This window comes from Athene noctua, chromosome 1 (assembly GCF_965140245.1).
Source record: "Athene noctua chromosome 1, bAthNoc1.hap1.1, whole genome shotgun sequence".
Classification (NCBI taxonomy): domain Eukaryota; kingdom Metazoa; phylum Chordata; class Aves; order Strigiformes; family Strigidae; genus Athene; species Athene noctua.
Window position 1 is genome coordinate 130,798,801 of NC_134037.1, and position 20,553 is coordinate 130,819,353.

Sequence of the window (20,553 nt, forward strand, 5' to 3'; positions counted from 1 at the left end):
GGAATTGTCAGCCAGGAGCTACATGTCTGTGCACCCCCTGTCTCACTACGCCATGGCATGTTTCTGTCAAAAGCAGGCCCTGCTCACCCAGAGTATTCAAAGACAGGCAGTTAAGCTAAGATTTTTGCATCTGTGCCTGAAAGAGTGTTGAGGAAAGCCTCACTGACGGTATGATTTATGCAGTGATTTCTGTTTGGCACCCAAGTATCTTCAGTGCATGTGCAGATTATATGGCTTGCAGTTCCTGTTTTTTGTTTTGATTGTTTTTTAAGATTCAAGGATGTAATCTTAGTGCATACTTTGACAACACTGTATTAGGGCTATCTGAGGGAGAACAAGCTGCTTAATGCTACAGAGGGAGAGCTTAAAGAGGCTGTTTAGTACAAATGTATTCAGCATGGGACTATCTAGAAATAAAGAAGCTGCTGTAGGTTCCTTAGCCCCAGCAATCCACATGTTATTAAGCTGAATGAAACCTCTGGGTGTTGTAGGAAATTATGAGCAACACCAAGGAACTTACTTTTAATAAGCAAACAAAGGTAGAGCTGTACCTACCACTGGACCTTCTTTGGTCAGGGTTTCCAGCCAGCAAATCTACCTGGGGGCTAGTCTAAGTGAAAGTAACCAACTTGAATCCATCCTGCCTTTGGCACACTTTCTCAGCAGTCAGCTGTACAGCTCTTATACTAACAGGTGCAGCTAAGCAATAGATTTGTGTTCAGGACAAACCTGATTCTTTTCCCTGAAAGCAGCTGATGCTAGAGAGGGCAATGCAGTGAGCTGTTCATATATATTCCATGCTAGCAACTATTCATGAATATCGAGCATCCTAAGAATTGTAGGTCACATCTAAATTTGCATCTGTGGATGTCATTAAAAGACAGCATGGAAGGGCGAACCTCATGTCCTACTAAAAAGCTAGACTAGTGCTTCACTTCTTAAATCTATCTGGAAAAAAAAGGCACCTCTCAGAATTTACATTTTGTGTGGCATTCAAGTGTATGGAGCTGTTCCACTTCTGTGTTACTGAAAGGGCTGCACGAACTAATGAAAAATCACCGTCTTCGATAGCTTGCCGTTTTGTAATGGACGTGTTCAAAGAGGAATTACTCCCCCTGGTGTTCTGCTACCTAAACCACACAAGAGAAGGCTTAACTGCCCTCAAAATACCTTGTACCTTACGTATTTTATCTTCCTTTTCTGGGGTGTTGAGAAAACTCTTTTCCTGAAATAGTCTCAGTTGAAACTTTCAGATTCATTAAAACATAACAAGATTACCTTCTGGTTTCTTCCATGACCTTTGTTCCTTGAATTAACAGAGTAATGTGGTCTTTTAGTCAACTGCTGTAAGAGCAAGTTACGAGTACAGTGGTTTGATATCTTGGAAACTATGCCTCAGCTAATTGATACAGTTTGGTCTGTTATTTATGTCTCTTATACAAACCCAAGTGTGCTTAGCTAACAGCGATAATACTGTTTGCTTCTGGAAACTAATCCCTTAAATTCAGACCATGTTAAGTAAAGTTCGATTTTTTCTAGTTTACAGCAGTACTAGAAATTATACACGCCGGTACCTAGAACTAGAATTTTATTCACATCTGTGCAACTTGCTCTCTCATTGTATTTTGGTAACTTATACAAACCCACTACTGTCCATGGATTTGTACAGGTGTAGAGATTGATCATTTATAAACAATTCTGTTGCTGAGAACAGACTGTAGTCCTCTCTGAACTGTATTGACTCTGCAAGTGAACAGGAGATTAAAAATAAGAAAATCAGTTTTATTCAGGGAAGTCAGCTAGTTTAGCAGATATGAATGAGAAGGCAGTATCTGAAATAAGCTATTTAAAAATAGATCTATTAGTGTTGCTCTGTTAAAAAGGACAGTAATTAGAATATACCCTATTGTCTCTACTATAAGTTGCAAAACTGTTGTTATTGTAACCTGTCATCTCTGCAGACTCACAACAAGAACAAACTAACAACAATAATGATAATAATGATCGTGATAAACAAATGTGGCTTTCCCCAAAGAAGTAAAAATAGCAGTAGTCCAACAGCTGGGTTGCCTGTAATTTATATGGAGACACAATGTATTTTTTTGACAGATTAAATATTATTGCAAACTGAAAGATCAGTCTATCAAACCTACCAGTTAAGACACTAAATGCCATCTTAGGGGCATGCTTACCATCATGTGAACAGCTGTTTAACTACAGAACTTAGTGAAGATGTAATACTTACTGTTAGGACTGCTAGACTGGTTTTATTCAAATTTAGGATGCTGTTTTGGATCTCTCTGGGAAATAGTACCGCTTCTTAGGTTGAGTAGCTTCACGCAAACATACCATAAAACTAATGAACTGTTCTTGAGACTTCTCTTATCCAGCCACAGTCAAGAGTGCAGCACTATTGGTAAGCTGAACTGTAAGTTCAGCTTTCAGTACCACAGACCTAGGTATGGTCCCTTTCCTTATGGCTGTGAGATGATGTCTTCCCTTCAGAAAGGAATTTGCTATGCTTTTTGTGTGAGAGCAATAATATCTGTCCTTAATCTTTGATTGACAAACTTCCATGGCACCTGGGTATCATCCCAAGACACTTAGGTAGGACAGAAGAATTGTGTAAAGGAGTGCAATTCAGGAGTAGGAGTGAATGGAAAAGAACTGGATGATACTCAAGATAAAGCATGAAGAGTCATTTTCTAGCAGCAACAGTTTATGGGACTGTTTGACTATGCTGGAACATTTACTTAGGACCCCTATAAGATGCATTCCTCAATTCATGATGTGAATATATTCCTCACTTTGTGATGAAATGTAGATAAAAACTATCTACATGAGATATGAGAGTGGGACCTAATTTAATGTAACAAGGTTTTTAAAACTCCAATTCTGCCTTTTTCCTGGTTCTTGTCTAGCCTCAGATTTGAGAACTCCACATCAGATGCCAACAATCCCATCCTCCATTATGTCATTTGTTTCACTGAGTCTGAATTCTTAGAATAGATAAGTCCTTCCTGATATGTTTACACATGTGAATTTACTGTGTTTAGTTGTCTACTCTAACAGAGATTACCTGTGATAGCATCTGTCCCCTAGACCATATTTTGGGCCACAGATTCCAGACTGAGGTCAGAGGTATCATGGAAGCTTCCTCTCCAGCACGGCAGAAGTAGAAACAGCCTGCAGTAACTAAGATAGATAGATAGATACATAGATAGAAAAATAAATAAATATTTGCAGGCTCTGAGGGATGCAGAAACACAGGAAATAGAGTATTTCCATAGCTGCCCTGAGACCAGTGTAGCAAAGACAAAATCCATACTTCTAATCACCTTTGAATTCATGAAACATTTTCACGTACTTCTTATCTAGCCCTACCTTTGCTCAGAAGAATTCAGTTCTTCCCTCCATAAGGAAGTCTACTCTTTTCAACTGAACATGCCTCCCTTGTCAATGGGATCCCAATTCTCCCTCTTCCAGGCCGGGCAAACAGTCTGTCCCTTCCAACACATTCTTCATAATTCACAACGGGGAGTTACATAACTGAACAGCTTTCTCACCTGTGTTCTCCAGAGCTCATCCTGTTCATGAGCCACTCTCCAGCAGGTGCCATGCATCATGGCAATGAGCAAGTCAAGCATAAGGAGCCACAATAGCAAAGGCTGAATAAGTGATGCCATACATGAAGGGTAGGTCCACATCATAGTTGGCAGGTCCATCAGTGATGGTGAGGAAGAGCTCAAAGGTGCTAAAAGTGCAATGAGCTAGTTGTGGAAGTGGTCCAACTGACTTGCGGAAAAATCACTATAACTGTGGAGTTATAAAGTAGGTATGTTTATTCAGCGCTGGGCGCATGGGGGATCGCTTCACCACAAGCATGTGTGCCGTTTGCAGCTCCTGTCCGGCTTATATGTTACAAAGTAGTGCATATTCATAGAACGCCTATACATATACATAGCCTATCCCCGCCTCCCCTCGCTTCTCATGGTAATCAGGTCTCCTCCCCTTGTGCCTGCGTGATGAGCTCTTCATGTTCTGGGCAGGGGTCACAGATTCCTAGGCAGGGGTCATATAGACCTCTTCTTCCTCGCTGATGAACTTTTCACCCTGTCACTCTGCACAGCCTCAGTTGTTCTCTGGCTTCTGACTAGACTGCCAGGCTAGTTTGTGCTGGAATTTGGGGTAATCTGTTGCTGATACCCACAACTTCAAGGACCAGAGGAGGCTTCTCTTTGAGCTAGGAGATAGTAGCCTAGCAACATTATCAGCACCTGGTATGTCTTTTTGAACAGCCCCATACGCCTCCTTTTGTCTTTGTGCAATTTCCCCAATCTTGCACCGTCAATCTAAGATTGTTTAGACTCCCCATCTCATTCCCCACTTTTCTTCCTACTTAGTAAATTTTTTTACTACTTATTTATCTACTTCTTAATCTATTTCCCTGGCCCCATAATATGTTAGTACTATCCTACAAATTAGTTAGTTTATTGCTTGAAGCTCGGATTGTGATATAAAGCATCATACATAGTTTTCAAGCGTTTTATAAGTTTCCAGATCCATACATATATAGCTACAGGAAGGATTAACAAAATTGATACAGATATTAATGAAGCAACCACTGGGTGAAGGGCTGTGTTTAAGATTCTAGTAGTTGTAGGCAACTATCCGAGGAGCGTATGCTACCAATTATGTTTCTCTTCCTGCTCAACCACCTTTAAGACTTTTTTTATCCTTTCCCCATCATGAAAGGTTGCGAGTAAAGTTTCTTGCCCTTTCTTTTTGACTTCTTCCAGTATCCGGTGTAAGTTTGGGTGTTTTTATATGACTTACATTTAACCCTATGGGGACAGGAAGTACCGCTACTATAAGGCTGCTTTTTAAGAAGGAATGTGTGTGAAATCACACCCTAGGATGATGGTGAAATTACGAATACAATAATTTAGATACTGTATCAGTTTCTTCTCTCGTCCATCTATGGTTATTGTGTCACACAGTGTCCTTAAACATGCACATCTCTTTCCGGTATAGACAATAATGGTTTTCAAATTTACATTAGGACGTGCTCCAAAGTGACAAATCTTTTGGTCAGTATCTAAGCAGGTATCCTGGGTTATTAAGGTGTTACTTTCACATATAAATTTCTGTTGTTCTTTCATGATACAGGGTTTGAGATCTACTGTTTGCTATTTATTGCCAGTATTCATAGCCTAGGTCTTATGTTCAAAGGGGTATAGCAGGATTCCGTTGTAATTGACTCTGAGGCTTACAGTGGGTTGTATGGTGATTAATTTTGCATCATGTATTGTCAACACAAAAGTCGTTACTGTATGCGTGTCAGGCTTATAGGTGAAGTTGATTATGTTTTGCTATGATTGTAACTTTTTTTCTGTCTCTGTGGCACTATTCTAAATTATTTTTCGAATTTTAGTGGGAAGTGTGTCCTTTCTCTTTTCTTTATTACAGATTTTGCTACTGTTTGCATCCATAACTGGGCTTGTATGTAACTTAGAGCTATGGCAACATCACCATGTAACGCTCCTAGTGTTTTAGCAATATGTGTGTGATCTTTTGTTTCTTTTTATTCTTAATCTGGCATTAGACATTGCCCATTGATGTACCCCTAATACTGATAGTGAAGATCTCAATGGCTGTTGTAATTTTGATATATTCCTTGTAGTAGCTGCTAATTTGTTTATTATTACTTCTGAATCTGTTGAATTCAACACTCCTAATCCCGTTCTTAATACTCCGGTTAGGTCTCTTTGTGGTCTTTTCCAGTAGGTATTTCCTTTTTTTCTTAGCTTAATTGTCCATCCTTCGTTCGAGGTTCGCAAGAAGGGGGAACACTGTGGCTCTATATTAGAAATGTTAACTTGTATTTGTAATTCTACTTTTTTTAGAGACCATTTTGGATTGATTAGCACTTGCTGTTGGTCTACATGTCTGATCACGTACGAGCCGACCTCGTATATGTTGGGTGTAAGATTTATAGCGATTGGTGTGGTTGTCATGGTTACTGTGCTTTTAGTTGTGGTTGTCACTAGGGTAATCACCATGTTAAATTTAAAAGATAGCCTTAGTTTATCCTTGGCCCAGAGACATGTCACAGAAACAGCAGGTTGAGTCAAAGTAAAATTATACCAGCATTCTAGATCTTTCAGATCACAAATATGGCCAGTACTTGACACGATATATTTGGCATTTGATATCTTGATCTCAGACACTGTAATTTGACGCACTGACCAATGGGTGATTTTATCTATTACTCGACACCCTTACTCTAATCTCTTGCCCTACTGTTTCTCATAATGGTACTCCATTGACGTCTCTCTATTCAGTTTTTGTATACACTTCTGTTCCCTGCATTACTACAGTAGTTAAAGTTAAGGCTGAGTTAGTATTGGTTATACTTATGCTTTTAGTATACCTAATGTACACCTGGGACTATGGCTATTCAGTGAACCTTTGACTGGGTATTTGGGGAAAGGAGATTATTAGACTTATCCTGAGAAGCATAGTCTTCCCGGCTGAGTTTGTGTAACCTTCTATGGGGATTTGTGGGCTCTCTTTACTCGGGTGTGATGAATCCAGGCTGAGTATTCCTTAATCTTGATGGCTGTAAACATTGTGAGTAGCACTTGAAACAGCCCTTCCTATTGTGGTTCCAATGTTTTTTTTGTAAGAGACTTAACATGCACATAGTCTCCAGGCTGAATGTTATGTACAGGTCCATCTAACCCTTTACCCCAAGTTCTAAATATATGTTTCCTAATTCTATTGAGTTGTTTACTTAATGCTATTATGTATGAAGTTATGGTTTCCTCCCCAACTTGCATCGACGTTCCCTTCTGTACCACGTAAGGTCTGCTATATAACATCTTAAAAGGGCTCAACCCTTCCCTGGCCCTCAGTTTTGTTCGTATACGTAAAAGTGCCAGAGGGAGAGCCTGGGGCTAGGTCTCCTAGGACTCCTGCCTGAGTTTCACTATTTGCTGTTTAATCAAATGGTTCATCTTTTCTACTTGGCCACTAGATTGGGGATGATAAGGAGTGTGAAGTTGCCAGTCTATACCCAGACAGCGACTGATTTGCTGAACTACTTTTGAGATAAAGTGTGGTCCTCTATCTGAGGATATAGTCGCTGGGACCTCAAAACATGGAATTATTTCTTGTACTAATATTCTTGTTACTTCCCGGGCTTTGGCAGACTTAGTGGGGAATGCTTCTGGCTAACCTGAAAAGATATCCATTAATACCAGTAAATATTGATACCCCCCTTTTCTTGGAAGTTCTGAAAAATCAATTTGCCATTGTTGTCCCGGTCCATTTCCCTTTTCAATTTGGCCTACTTCTAGAGTGAGGGTATTCTTAGGATTAGTCTGGAGGCAAAGGTCACACTGTTGAGTCACCTGTCTTACTATGGTATACAAATTTCTAGCTCTAATACTATTGACTAAATATCGGTATAGGGCCTCCGCTTCCCAGTGCCCTTTCCTGTGTTCTTCTTGTACTAGGTGTCTAGCTAAATAAGAGGGAATTACTACTTTCCCTTGGGGAGTGATGGCTTAACCGTCTTCAGTATATGATCCTTCCAGGTTTGTAATTAACTTTTGATCCTCTTTAGTATAAGTAGGCTTTTTGGGATGACTTGCCTATCAAGAACTAAAGGTCTTTCTATTTTTACCTCTCTTTTGGCTGCTTATTTTGCCTCTCTGTCCTCCAGTTCATTTCTTTTTTCTAAATCCGAGTTCATCTTTTGGTGTGCCTTAATATGCATGATTGCCACTTTTCTTGGAAGTTGGACAGCTTCCAGTAGCCTCAGAATTTCCTTCCCATGTTTTATGTGTTTCCCTTGTGAATTTAGCAGTCCTCGTTTCTTCCAGATTGCTCCATGAGCATGAACTATTTCAAAGGTATACTTTGAGTCTGTATAAATGTTCACAGTTTTGTCTTGGGCTAATTTTAAAGCACAGGTCAGAGCGATTATCTCTGCTTTTTGTGCAGATGTATTCACGGTCAGCGGTCCTGATTCCACTATTTCTTGGGTGGTGGTGACACCATACCCAGCATACCTTTTGCCACTCAGGACATAGCTACTCCCATCTGTAAACCAGTTTTTGGTATTTTCTATAGGGTTGTCTTTCAAATTTGTGCGGCCTGAGTATGTTGCTTCGATGGTCTCCAGATAGCCATGTTGCACTTGTTCTTCTGTGTTTCTACTAAGGAAAGAAGCTGGGTTGATAATGTTAGTTACTACAATCTCTACATCATTCGCCTGATATTTTAAGAATCTTTGGGGCAAAAGCCAGTAACCCCCTTTAATTTTTAATACCGCAGACACTGTGTGAGATACAAATACAGTCATTTTCTGGCCTAAGGTGAATTTTTGTGCCTCCTGTATGTTTAAGATCACTGCTGCAACTGCTCGTAGGTATCCGGGCTAATCTTTAGCGGCTGTGTCTAGTTGCTTGGAGAAATAGGCGATTGTCCGACAATACGGGTCTAAGTCTTATGTTAGCATTCCTAATGTAATTCCCTGTTTCTTGTGTGAAAAGAGAAAGAATGATTTACTTACATCTGGAAGTCCCAAGGCCGGGGCTGACATCAGGGCCTTCTTTAGCAAGTCAAAGGCTTGTATGGCCTCCTTATTCCATTGGACGTTTTTCTGTTCAGTGACAGTTAGTGCATATAAAGGTTTAATAAGTAGTCCATATAGATCCATAGCTTGCACCAACCAGTCATCTCCAGGAACGTCTGCAATTCCCTCATTGTTTGTGGCCTCAGAGTCTGACAAATTGCTTCTTTCCGAGCTTGTCCTAAGGTTCTCTTTCCAGCACTGATTTTGTAGCCTAGATAGATCACTTCACTCTGCACTGCTTGGGCCTTCTTTTTAGATACCCAGTAACCCTGAAGTCCTAGAAAATTTAAAAGGCTTACCGTTTAGGTCACGCAGGCCTGTTTTGTCTTGGTGGTGATTAGTATGTCGTCTACATACTGCAGCAGCTTTCCCTCTTCAGGTGGATTTGGGGTTTCCCATAGTTCAAGGTCTTTGGCCAATTAGTTACCAAATATAGTGGGGCTGTTTTTAAATCCTTGTGGCAGCACTGTCCAGGTCAACTGGGTTTTATGTCCACTTATAGGATTTTCCTATTCAAATGCAAATATTTTCTGACTGGCTTCAAGGAGAGAGAGGCAAAAGAAAGCATCCTTGAGGTCTAATACAGTAAACCAGATTAGCTCAGGAGTTAATTTTGTTAACAAAATGTATGGGTTTGTCACCACTGGGTGAAGATCTATTTATTACTTTCAGATCTTGAACTATTCTATATGACCCGTTGGGTTTCTGGAGGGAGTATTAAAATTAGATTCACACTCCTTTAATAATCCTATTTGTAAAAATTTTTCTATAACTGGCTGGATCGTTTTCCGATCTTCCTTTTTAAAGGAAAAAATTTAAAAATTTGGTTAATTCTTACCAGTTGTTGTCTTTCCTTAAGTTTTACCTCTACGGGTGAGGCATTCTTTGCCCTTCCAGGCATGTCAGTGGCCTACACTCTGGGATACACTTGATTGATAATTTCTTCACTGATTTCTCCTCCTATGGGGATACTAGTTAGGGACAAGCTCATGATTTGTATAAGTTCTTGGTTATTTACCTCCAGAGTAATCTCTTCACTGTTAGAGGTAATGGTTGCTCCTAATTGTTTTAGTGAGTCTCTTCCTAGGAGTGCTTTTGTGGAGTTAGGCATATACAAAAATTTGTGTATGCCTAACTGCTTTCACAGTTTATATTTCAAAGGTTTTCAAAAACAAGCCTTTTCACTTTGGCTAGTAGTTCCTACCAACATAATATAGTCTTCCTTTCATTTCTCCCTTATAATCCCTTCATTTCTCCCTTATAATTCAGCACTGGATGGGGGATCGCTCCACCACAAGCGTGTGCGCCATTTTCAGCTCCTGTCCGTCTTGTATGTTACAAAGTAGTGCATATTCATAGAACGCCTATACATATACATAGCCTATCCTCGCCTCCCCTCGCTTCTCATGGTAATCAGGTCTCCTCCCCTTGCGCCTGTGCGATGAGTTCTTCATGTTCTGGGCAGGGGTCACAGATTCCTGGGCAGGGGTCGTACAGATGAAGTACCTCTTTTTCCTCGCTGATGAACTTTTCACCCTGTCGCTCTGCACAGCCTCAGTTATTCTCTGGCTTCTGACTAGACTGCCAGGCTAGTTTGTGCTGGAATTTGGGGTAATCTGTTGCTGATACCCACAACTTCAAGGACCAGAGGAGGCTTCTCTTTGAGCTAGGAGATAGTAGCCTAGCAACGTTATCAGCACCTGGTATGTCTTTTTGAACAGCCCCATACGCCTCCTTTTGTCTTTGCACAAGTTCCCCAATCTTGCACCATCAATCTAAGATTGTTTAGACTCCCCATCTCACAACTCATTGGGGATCTGGGTCTGAAAGATGATATAAAAACCTAAGAGAAAAGGGAGGAGGAAAACAAAGAGGAAAAGGAAAAAAACCTGAAGATTCTTAACATGGCCTTGGCCAGCATAATCTGATTATCTCTGTAAATTACAGCATCATATGTTAGCCCAGACAGTAGGACAAGACAGCCAGATCTCCTGTGTATGTCTGTGTCTAAGTTTATTTGCATGTAACTGCTTCTTCTTACGGTCTTCAAGGCTGCCAAGTTCAGCATCCTGTTATGTACTGATGGGCCAATATTATGTTCTTATCTCCTGAGTTATCCAAGCAGGTTGGAATGGAAGAAGTATAATGGCTACATCATGCAGACATCGTATCATAAAACAAACACAATCCTTGGCTATGCTGTATTCAGTCATAGACTTTGGGAAATTTTAGGGAGCACAGTAAATCCATACTGCTCCTGAAGAAGAACAAGAAGAATGTAGATTCTCTCTTACTATTTCTTACCGTAAGAACTACTCTTAAGTTCTTTAGTAATGTATCCTTAATATCCCAGTAATTAATCTCTACGCTGCTTTTAAATTTTTTGGCAAAATCAAGGAATCAAGGGATCAAGGATTTATTCTTGGATCTCCTCTGCCTTGTTTAATTATCTGGTTGGCATAGGCAAAACAAAGTATAGATTGATCCCTAATCCTGTGAATATAAGCTGGAGAACTAATTTCATTTTCTTCAGGTTTGTAATGTACCAGTGAATAACTTCCTGAATATTTTTCATCATGAGGATGAAAAGTACCATCCAAATGGTCCCGTGGGAGGACTCTGTTGTCCTGACAGCAGAATGACTTGATGCTCGAAATCATCATGCTGAAGTATCTGTTAGAGACACCTATAAAATAAGACTGTTTCCTGCTCCATCAAATTGTTGTTCTATTTATCGCCTAAATCATAAACATCAATAGCCATATTATAACAATATCACAGTCAACATTTTTATTAAAGTCAATGCAGAACTTTAAAAATATTAGTTTTAGTATTTTCCCCAATAAAGGGGAAATAGCATGCTTTTCCTAAAGTGTCACCTCTTAGTGTTACCTATAGCAAGAAACTAAAACATTCCACCAATATCCAGACAAGGAAACTAGATCTGGTAGACTGAAATGCTCTTCCAGTTTAGTGACTCTGTCTGCCATGCTGATCATTGAAAGTGATTGCCTTCAGCTTGTGCCATTTGAAAAACCTTACTTCTCCCTTACTGATAACAATCTCTCTCAAATTCTACCACTGTTGTCCAGAATTCAAGAACTACCTCTGTTCCTTCAATTTCAAGCACCATGTCATAGAATCATAGAATGGTTTGGGTCAGAAGGGACCGTTAAAGATCATCTGGTCCAACCCTCCTGCCATAGGAAGGAACATCTTTCACTAGATCAAATTGCTCAAAGGCCTATCCAATCTGTCTTTGAACACTTCCAATGATGGGGCATCCACAACTCCTCTGGACAACCTGTTCCTGTGTCTCACCACCCTCATCATAACAAATTTCTTCCTTATATCTAATCTAAAGCTACCCGGTATCAGTTTTAAAACCTTGCCCCTAGTCCTGTCACTACAGGCCTTGGTAAAAAGTCTCTTATCTTTCTTATAAACCTGCTTGTATATTTAAAGGCCACAAGAGGCCTTCTTTTCATTGAAAGGCTTCTCTTCTCCAGCCTGAACAACCCCAACTCTCTCAGCCTTTCTTCATGGGAGATGTGTTCTAGCCCTCTGAACGTTTTTGTGGCCTTCCTCTGGACATGCTCTAGCATGCCTGTTTCTTTCTTGTGCTGGGGGCCCCCTGAAATGGATGGAGTACTCCAGGTGGGGTCACATGAGAGCAGAGTAGAAGGGCAGAATCACATCCCGTAATCTGATGGCTACACTTCTTTGGATACAGCCCAGGATACGCTTGGCTGTGTGGGCTACAAGTGCATATGGCCAACCAACGTACAGTTTTTCATCTGCCACTGTCCCCAAGTCCTTTTCCACAGGGCTGTGCTCAAGCCATTCGTCCCCTAGCCTGTACTGATCCTGGTGATTGCCCAGACCCCAAGTTGCAGGACCTTGTACTTGGCCTTGTTGAACTTTATGATGTTCACATGAGCCTGCTCCTCAAGCCTGTCCAGGTCCCTCTGGATGTCACCCCTTCCCTCGGGCATATCAACTGCACCACCCAAATTGGTGTTATACACAAATTTGATGACAGTGCATTCAGTCCCACTATCAATGACACAGTGATGAAAGAATTAAGTGGTATCAGTCCCAGTACAGACCCTTGTCACCCTTGAGGACACCACTCATTACTGCTTTCTACTTGGACTGTAACTTTTCACATGCAGAGATCCAGCCAGTACCTTATCCATCTAACAGACCATCCATTAAACATGTATCTCTCCAATTTAGCAGCAAAAATGTTGTTAGGGACCGTATCAAAGGCCTTCAGGTAGATGATATCTGTAGCTCTTCCCTTGTCCGCTGATGCAGTCTCTCTATTGTAGAAGGCCACTAGATTGGTAAGGCAAAACTTCCACTTGGTGAAGCTATGTTGGCTGTCTTTAATCACTTCCCTGTCTTCCATATGTTTCAACATATATTCCAGGAGGATCCGTTCCATGATTTTACTGGGCACAGTACTTCCTGGGGGGTACTGACTGGTACTTCTCAGAGTCCTTCTTTTTACCATTTTTAAAAATGGGGGTGATGTTTCCCTTTTTCCAGTCACTGGGAACTTCACTGATTCCCATAACTTTTCAAAATATAATGGAAAGTGATTTGGCCAATCAACATCAGCCAATTCTCTCAGGACCCTGGGATTAATCTGATTGAGTCCCATGGATTTAGGCATGTTCCAGTTCTTTAGGTGGTCTTTACCCTGATCTTCACACTTACAGTGAGTGGGACTTCATTCCCCATATCCCTGCCTTAAGATTCAGGGGCTTGAGAGATGTGGGAAGGGAGACTACCATTGAAAACTGAGGGAAAAATTTTTTTTAGTACCTCAGCCTTCTCCATGTCAGTTTTTACCAGTTCTCCTGTCTTAGTCACTTTGGTAGACAAAGGGGGCATGAAGAATCAGATACCTGCAGCAGCTTCTGCACATACATAGTCTCTCTGATCTCTTCCGGTGTTCTCTTGAAGTTTTAGAGCTTGGTAAATACAGCACATGGTGAAGCAGATCAGGTAGAGCACATAGAACACAGCCAGAATATCCCAAGTACCTCCTATAGTCTTCAGGTCACATCATGCCACAGCATCTCATCTCAACTCATCTTTGAGATATATGACAGCCATAGAGAGCAATTTTTCAAAAAGGTCTCAGTAAATATAACAAAAAGTAAAGGATTGAAATTTGATAAGTAAAAGTGTTGGTTGAGTATCAAGAAATATTTGTGATAGTATGGAACTTGGAATACAGAGCATTAGATGATTAGCAGACATTTCAAAGCACTGCTTACTTAGAACTAGAAAAAGTAATGAAGAATTATATATTTGCTAACAGTCACTAAGGCTCTCCACACAAAACATCAATCTGTGTATCATAAAAAAACCTCTCTGAAATGTTGGAACATTTCTGCTGCAAGGATTTGGCAAGATAGAGAAGATGTAGGATCAGCATAGTGCCTTGCTGCAGGAGAGAATAATCTTTTTATTGTACTGTTAATCTGAAGAGCAGAAAATCTCTGCAGGAGAGATGGAAAAGAATGCAAAACCAGAACTGTTTTCATTTCCATATTTCAGTTCTGTTTTCATTTCTCAAAATTACGTAACTTTTTTGTATTTCTTCTCTCTATAGAGAAGTTGGGTTTTTCCCTTAAGATGCTATTGGGCTGAATTGTCTTCTAATAAAAATGGAAGTAGTGAATAGATGTCATTAGTTGATTTGTGTTAGACAACGATCTGGCCACTGTATTTAGTAATTCTCAATGCCACGATCTATGAGTGTATTCAGTTAAGTTTAGGAGACAAATTTACTACTACTTTTTATACTGACCCTTCAATTAATTTTCAGTCTGTGGTGTGTATATATGTATAGACCTGTGGTGTGTGCATATATATATATATACATTGTGCTTATATATGCATGTACATATGTGTATATTACACTTCTACTTCCATTTCTTTCCCAATAACATTAAAATCTACTCTGACTGAAACTAGCCTTGTAGATCTTTGCAACCCATTGGGTTTTCAATACTCTTCTCGAAAACTGCTACTGGGCCATTGTTTAATTTCACATTGAGAAATCATGAAAGCATCCAAAAGAGGGTCACTTATCTCTCCACGTACTTGCTTAATAAAAGCAACTTTTCAGAGAGTTAGTCATTTTTCCAGATCTTGTTGTCTTTCTCACAAGACAAAATTCAGAATGTCTTCTGCAAAGTCACTCCTAACATGCTTCTGTATTGGCTTCTATGTGAGTATCTGAAGCACTTGGAAATGTTACTTCACCAAATTTTACATTAGCCTTTGTTTATGGCTCTGAAATAATTCATTACATTTTACAGATGGAGAAACTGAGGCACAGAGAAATTAAGAACCTTGTTCAGTGACAGGCAAATGACCATAGCTAGGTTTCCCACATAAATCACTATATTCCCTACTTTTTTTCAGTCTTTTTCTGAAACAGGAGGGTGCAGTTCTCACACAGTGCACAGAATTGCTATGAAAACATTCTGAAAAAGTGACATCCTCCTTGAAGAATTTACAGAGTTAAATGTTCATCCTGAAATTTAGGCAAAACAACAGAATAAATAATACTGCTTCTGAGGGCAACATGAATGTACAAGATCTTCAGATGCATTCTCCTCTCACTGAGTGTGTTTGGTCAGGGAGGAGGCTCTTCAGCAGGACTGCTTACATTGCTTCCTCTGGCACATCTCTGTCTATCAACATCTGTGAGAATGAGCTTCGCACAGAAAAAGCATCATCTTCTGAATCCATACTGCTTCTTGAAGCACCGAAACATAGCTGCAGAGTTTATCACAAAGTGATCTTGCTCAATTATCAATCCAGACAAATCAAATGGGAATGAGAAATGGAGAAAAAGGGTTGAGAATGGGATATAATTCAAGGACAAAATTAACTTTTGTTTTTTCAGGTCAGCATATTACACAGTTTAGATAGCTTTTTTAGATCATCATAGGTATAGAGTTTACTTTTTGGAATGAAAGCAGAGTATCTAGAGGTGTCAAGCAAGGGAGTCAGGGAACAATAAAATAGAACATCCTTGAGTAGGTAATTTGCACTGTTTTTGGGGGATCCTGAGTGAATCTCTAACATGGATCTGGACCATTGTGGGACCATTTTGGACCTTTGGGTGTCCTGACACTGTTCTTTCAGCTCAGCATTTTTACCTGCTTACAGCTCAGATGTCATTACTTCATTGACAGGCTCTGAGACTGCCTTCATCACAGCCTGAGCAGCATCCACATTGTCATATAAGGCAGCCACATAAAGGGCTGTCTTACCTACTGCACTTAGAGAGGCAATAATAAATTAACCATCTCAGTGCTGAATCCTCACCATTCAACTGTTTCCACTCCACATTGCCAAGTTTATTCTCTGCTACAGCTACAGCCGTGTGCCTGTTACCCAAACATGCAGACCCCAGAAATTTTCTTCTCAAAAGTATTTCAGCCAAGGCTAGTAGAAGAAGAGTCAATACCTCTCTGATGGTCATGTACTACCAGTACCACAGGCTTTACAAGCAAGAAGTTTCTGAATAATTTGCACATCATTATTCTTCAAGGCCTGGAGCAGGGAAGATTCCCAGAGCCTGGAACAATAAAAATTGCCCTTTCATAGTCTTAAAATAAAGTGGTTATAGGAAACAAGTTTTGCTGCATTAGCAAAACAGACTCAGTTAGAGGTTTTTGTTCTCAAGATAACAGACACTTTTGAGAACTGTCAAGACATGTACATGAATGATCCTCCTTTTAAAGATGACATTTTGCACAACCAGAATATCTATAATTCAGCATTTCAATTACTAGAGAGCTGATGAAAATGTCACAAAGGAAATATAATTCTGACTCAGGTTGTAATTTAGCATTCCAGAGTAATTGCACATTTACTGTACTTGACTAGACTTTGTACAAGGTGTCAAATTACCCTCACATCTTACACTGCCAGGCCTCAGCATTTTCTAGCAGGTGACATCTGAGATCCATGCAGAAACTGCACACATTCCCTGCAGTATTTCTGGATTTCTGTTCCCATTTTAAGTTCATCAGCAAGTCTCAGGTAGGCTGGATCATTAATTCTTGTCATAATACAAAATTCATTAACCAAATCCTTTCTTTCTGACAGATGGAAACACTGGCACAACACAAAACTGTCTCTTTGACTCCCAGCCCTCTGATCTAACCAGGAAACTCAGGTAGAAAAAGAATCCTAACTAAATATTCAAACCTTTCATCTTGCTCCATCCCAGCATGGGAGCTTCAGCTGAATACAACACATAATGATCCCTCTGGAAAGTTTGAAAATAAAGACATCATTGTTAACAGAAATAAGCAATTTTTAAGAAAAACAAAGGTTGGCTGCATGCCCATCTCTGATGCTGAGAGCCATAGGGGCACTGTCTGCATGTACCCAGCTTAATCTGCCAAAATTAAAAATGAAAAAAAAAAAAAACTAAAACCTAAAAATGAAGTTTCTTCTGCATCAGCTTATTAATTGAAGTAAAATAAGGTGATGCCCTCAGAAAATGTACTAACAACATGAAGGATCATGTTTTTCATAAGGAGAGAATGAAACCACTCCATCTGCTTTCAACGGAAAGGACTGTGCTTAAAACAAGAAGTCAATCCTGAAGTTACTGACAAACCTGCTGAAAAGGCAAGACTGGGGTAACAGAGATTCTTGCCAGCAGGTATTACACCAGAGCTATACAAGGCTGAAAAACTATATTAGGAAAAGGGCTACGTCTCTCTGCTGACCTGCATCTGTCAAATGGCATGTAAAAACCAAAGAAAAAAGAGCAGAAAGGATATAGAAAAGAACTGGAGTATGACTGGATATATGATCAACACTTGTTCAGCATTAACTGGCACTGCGTAACACTAGGTAGTGCTGTCAGCTATTCATCATTACCAGCAATGCAATAACTGATTTATTAAGAAGATAGATAAAATGGTTGCAACACTTCCTTAATGGTTCAGTGGGTATTATAAACATCTGCAGTTACAACCCAGGACCTCTGTTTCACTCCTCTAAACGCACAAGAAAAGAAAGGTATTATGTATGTGTATTTGGATTCTGATTTCTGGGCTGAGATTGCAGCTACAGAAGGCATGAAAAATATGCAGATATTGAAAAAGAAACAGTTCTCCCACAACACACAATTTCAGGATTGCCCTTCAACCTCTACTTAGTTGCCTGAGCTAACTGTACAAGGAACAGTTTGTTCACACAAGGCAGGTGACAGATGATATTTCTCATTACAAAATCTCTGAATGTTCCTCAGTTTAGCAGGTTCCTCAGGAACACTGATGAAGCCTTCACAATCACCATCCCTTGCCGTCAGTTGTTACCCCTGGAGAAAGTCAAGAATGAACTAAAGGCATTGAACTTGAATGTTTGCAAAGGAGTTGTTAGTCTGGAAATCTGGATTGTCTCTCTATGTAATATTTATTTAAGGGAGAGATTCCAGTCTCCTGGGTTCTCAACTGGAGTTCAGCAGTTCAAAATGAAATATATCTAAAAGGAGTATGATCAGTCTACAAAAGGAAATGGAAGTCTTAAGAGTGAATCTCCATATAGTAGCTGGTCACCATAAAGAATCTGTTCTGGACAGTTTCAGGTCAGGGAAATACCAAAAGCATCCTTCTATCCCAGGTGCAGTTATACAGCAGATGCACTGTGCAGAACAAGACTTAAGCACATGAAACATCTTGAGGCTGCTGGCTAAAATCCAAGGGAGAGAGATGGCCCAAGGTACACTGTAGGTTACTAAACATCTAAAAGGTGAGAGCGAAAAGTTAGAGCTGACAAGAGCCGGGTGGCTCTGCTGTTCAGGTTGCTTTTACATCCCTCCAGAATTGACTGTAAGAAGTCTTTAAGAACATTGTAAAATCTCTGCAGAACTAATACAGCCCAAAACTCCTGAAAACCTCCTGAAAATGAATTCCCAGTCTTCACAACAGATCACATCTGCAGTTTTCTATGAAGACACAAAAAAGATAATGAGAAGAAATGGCTTTCCTCTCTAGCTAATATTCTTTAGCCCCACACAGCAGATGGTCTGCTTTGCCATACTTAAGCAAAAGGTTGCTACCTCCAAAGGGGGTTGTTGAATTTCTTCTGTCCCCGAATAGCCAGAGAATAAGGCAAGAGGCCTGAATGTCATGATAGACCAATCAAGTAGAAGTTTTAGAAATGAAACTGGTAAATCTCTCAGATTAAAGTGGATTTGATGCCTTATGGAAGATTAAGTCTGTAGTATATATACGATAAGGAAAGAAACTGAAAGCTGACTAGAGAATAATTAAATATTTCAACATGGAGTTGCAAGAAATAAAAAAAATGGTCAAAAGTCAAGCTTGAAAAAATCAGTTCTCTCAGAAGAAAATATACATGAAAGTCTGGCATGTCCTTTCATTGTGATCTACCCTGGATAGTCTGAAATCACACTTTCTGCCATTTCTGAAGTCTAAATCATTTAGTTTCTAAATGCTTGGGCTTCTGTGCTTGAGGTGTCTGTTTCATAGCCTTACAGAGCTGTAATTGTGCTGAAGGATCTCTATCACCCTATCTGAATCTTCTGGTTTTGACTAATTGTTTTCTTTAGTTCTTCGTGTTCTTTCATGCCACTCTAGACAACTTCTGTTGCTTTATCTTTAAGCATAAGATCAGTGTCTGTCTGATTTGTTTGATTTTAGATTTGTCTCAAAATTGTTTGTACTTGTGCCTAACATGTTCTCCATTTTTATTCTCAGCAGGTTGTTCATGATGCTAAAATGCCTAAAATGAATTTTTAAAGCCTAACATTAAAAATTTGTGATGATGCAGTAAATGTATTATCCCTTAATTAAAACATTAACAGAACTTCTGTAAAATATATATTATTTGGAATAAGTTTTAAAACAGGTGCCCATCACCTGATTGGATATGGGCAAATACACCTGGATAGTTATACAGATCTGATGAACTTGTCTAACAGGACTCTGGAAGAGTGTGTGTGTTGATATACTACGTGCAAAGCATCCAGGAGTTAAGAAATTACTTTCTTTTATTATGGAAGACTATTTTTAGCATGCTGAAGTTTCCTCCAAAAGAATTAATCTATCCACAGGAAAACAGAAGCTCATGATTGGAAAAGGTAGAAACACATGGTTTATGAGCTAGGGTTCTTCAGGGTTTTTATCCCCACAATCATTTTAGAAGAAAGGCAAGCAAGAATTTTCACCCTTCAGTGAGCAAGGAAAATTACTTTGAGCAATCTTTAGACATGCAACTGTTCAGAAAAGACGTCCTGATGACTGGATTTCTTGCTGCTTCTTACTCTGAGAAATATGTATGTTATGAAAGCAAATGGCCTCATAATCATTTACATGCTAAATAGTCCATTTTCACAATTTTTCTTCCCTTTGACATGGTGATCTAATTCCAGATAGGCTGACTAGTGTAAAGTTGACTGTACTTGTTGAGGTAATTTTCAAATACAAAAAAAAGACAAGCTTGAATCAAATATTATCTTCTCTACTCTAGATAACTGGGTAGAAATAATCCACTTGCTCAATGAAGTGAACAATTTTGAAACATTTTCAGTGAGAATTCTTTCTTCCTACTTACTGTTACACGTCCAAATAATGGTTGGGGATAAAAAAAAATAGAAGGGAAACTAAAAATCTGCCATTCAGGAATTCAAGGCTATGTCCTACATCTGGAATGGAACTAACTTATGACTTACTTCAGGCCAGGGACTGACTGACCTGGGGACATCTCTGCAACAAGACTTACAACTTGAACATGCGCCAGCAACGTAGTGTACCTTTGTGACAATGCCATTTAACTGAAGTGTTGTATTAGGAAAAGCGTGGCTATCAGTGCAATAGAACTGATTATTTGCC

At 39.6% G+C, this 20,553-nt stretch overlaps 1 protein-coding gene across 1 annotated transcript in view; it reads left to right on the forward strand.

The window, feature by feature from the left end:
• The window catches only part of LOC141955374 (ephrin type-B receptor 5), a 101,871-nt gene extending 82,534 nt beyond the window's left edge, over positions 1-19,337 (forward strand). The window contains exon 18 of the mRNA XM_074895238.1: positions 16,790-19,337. Coding sequence (XP_074751339.1) covers positions 16,790-16,826 — 37 coding nt within the window. The 3' untranslated portion in view covers positions 16,827-19,337. The remainder of the gene's footprint in view (positions 1-16,789) is intronic.
• Positions 19,338-20,553: the final 1,216 nt, after the last annotated feature.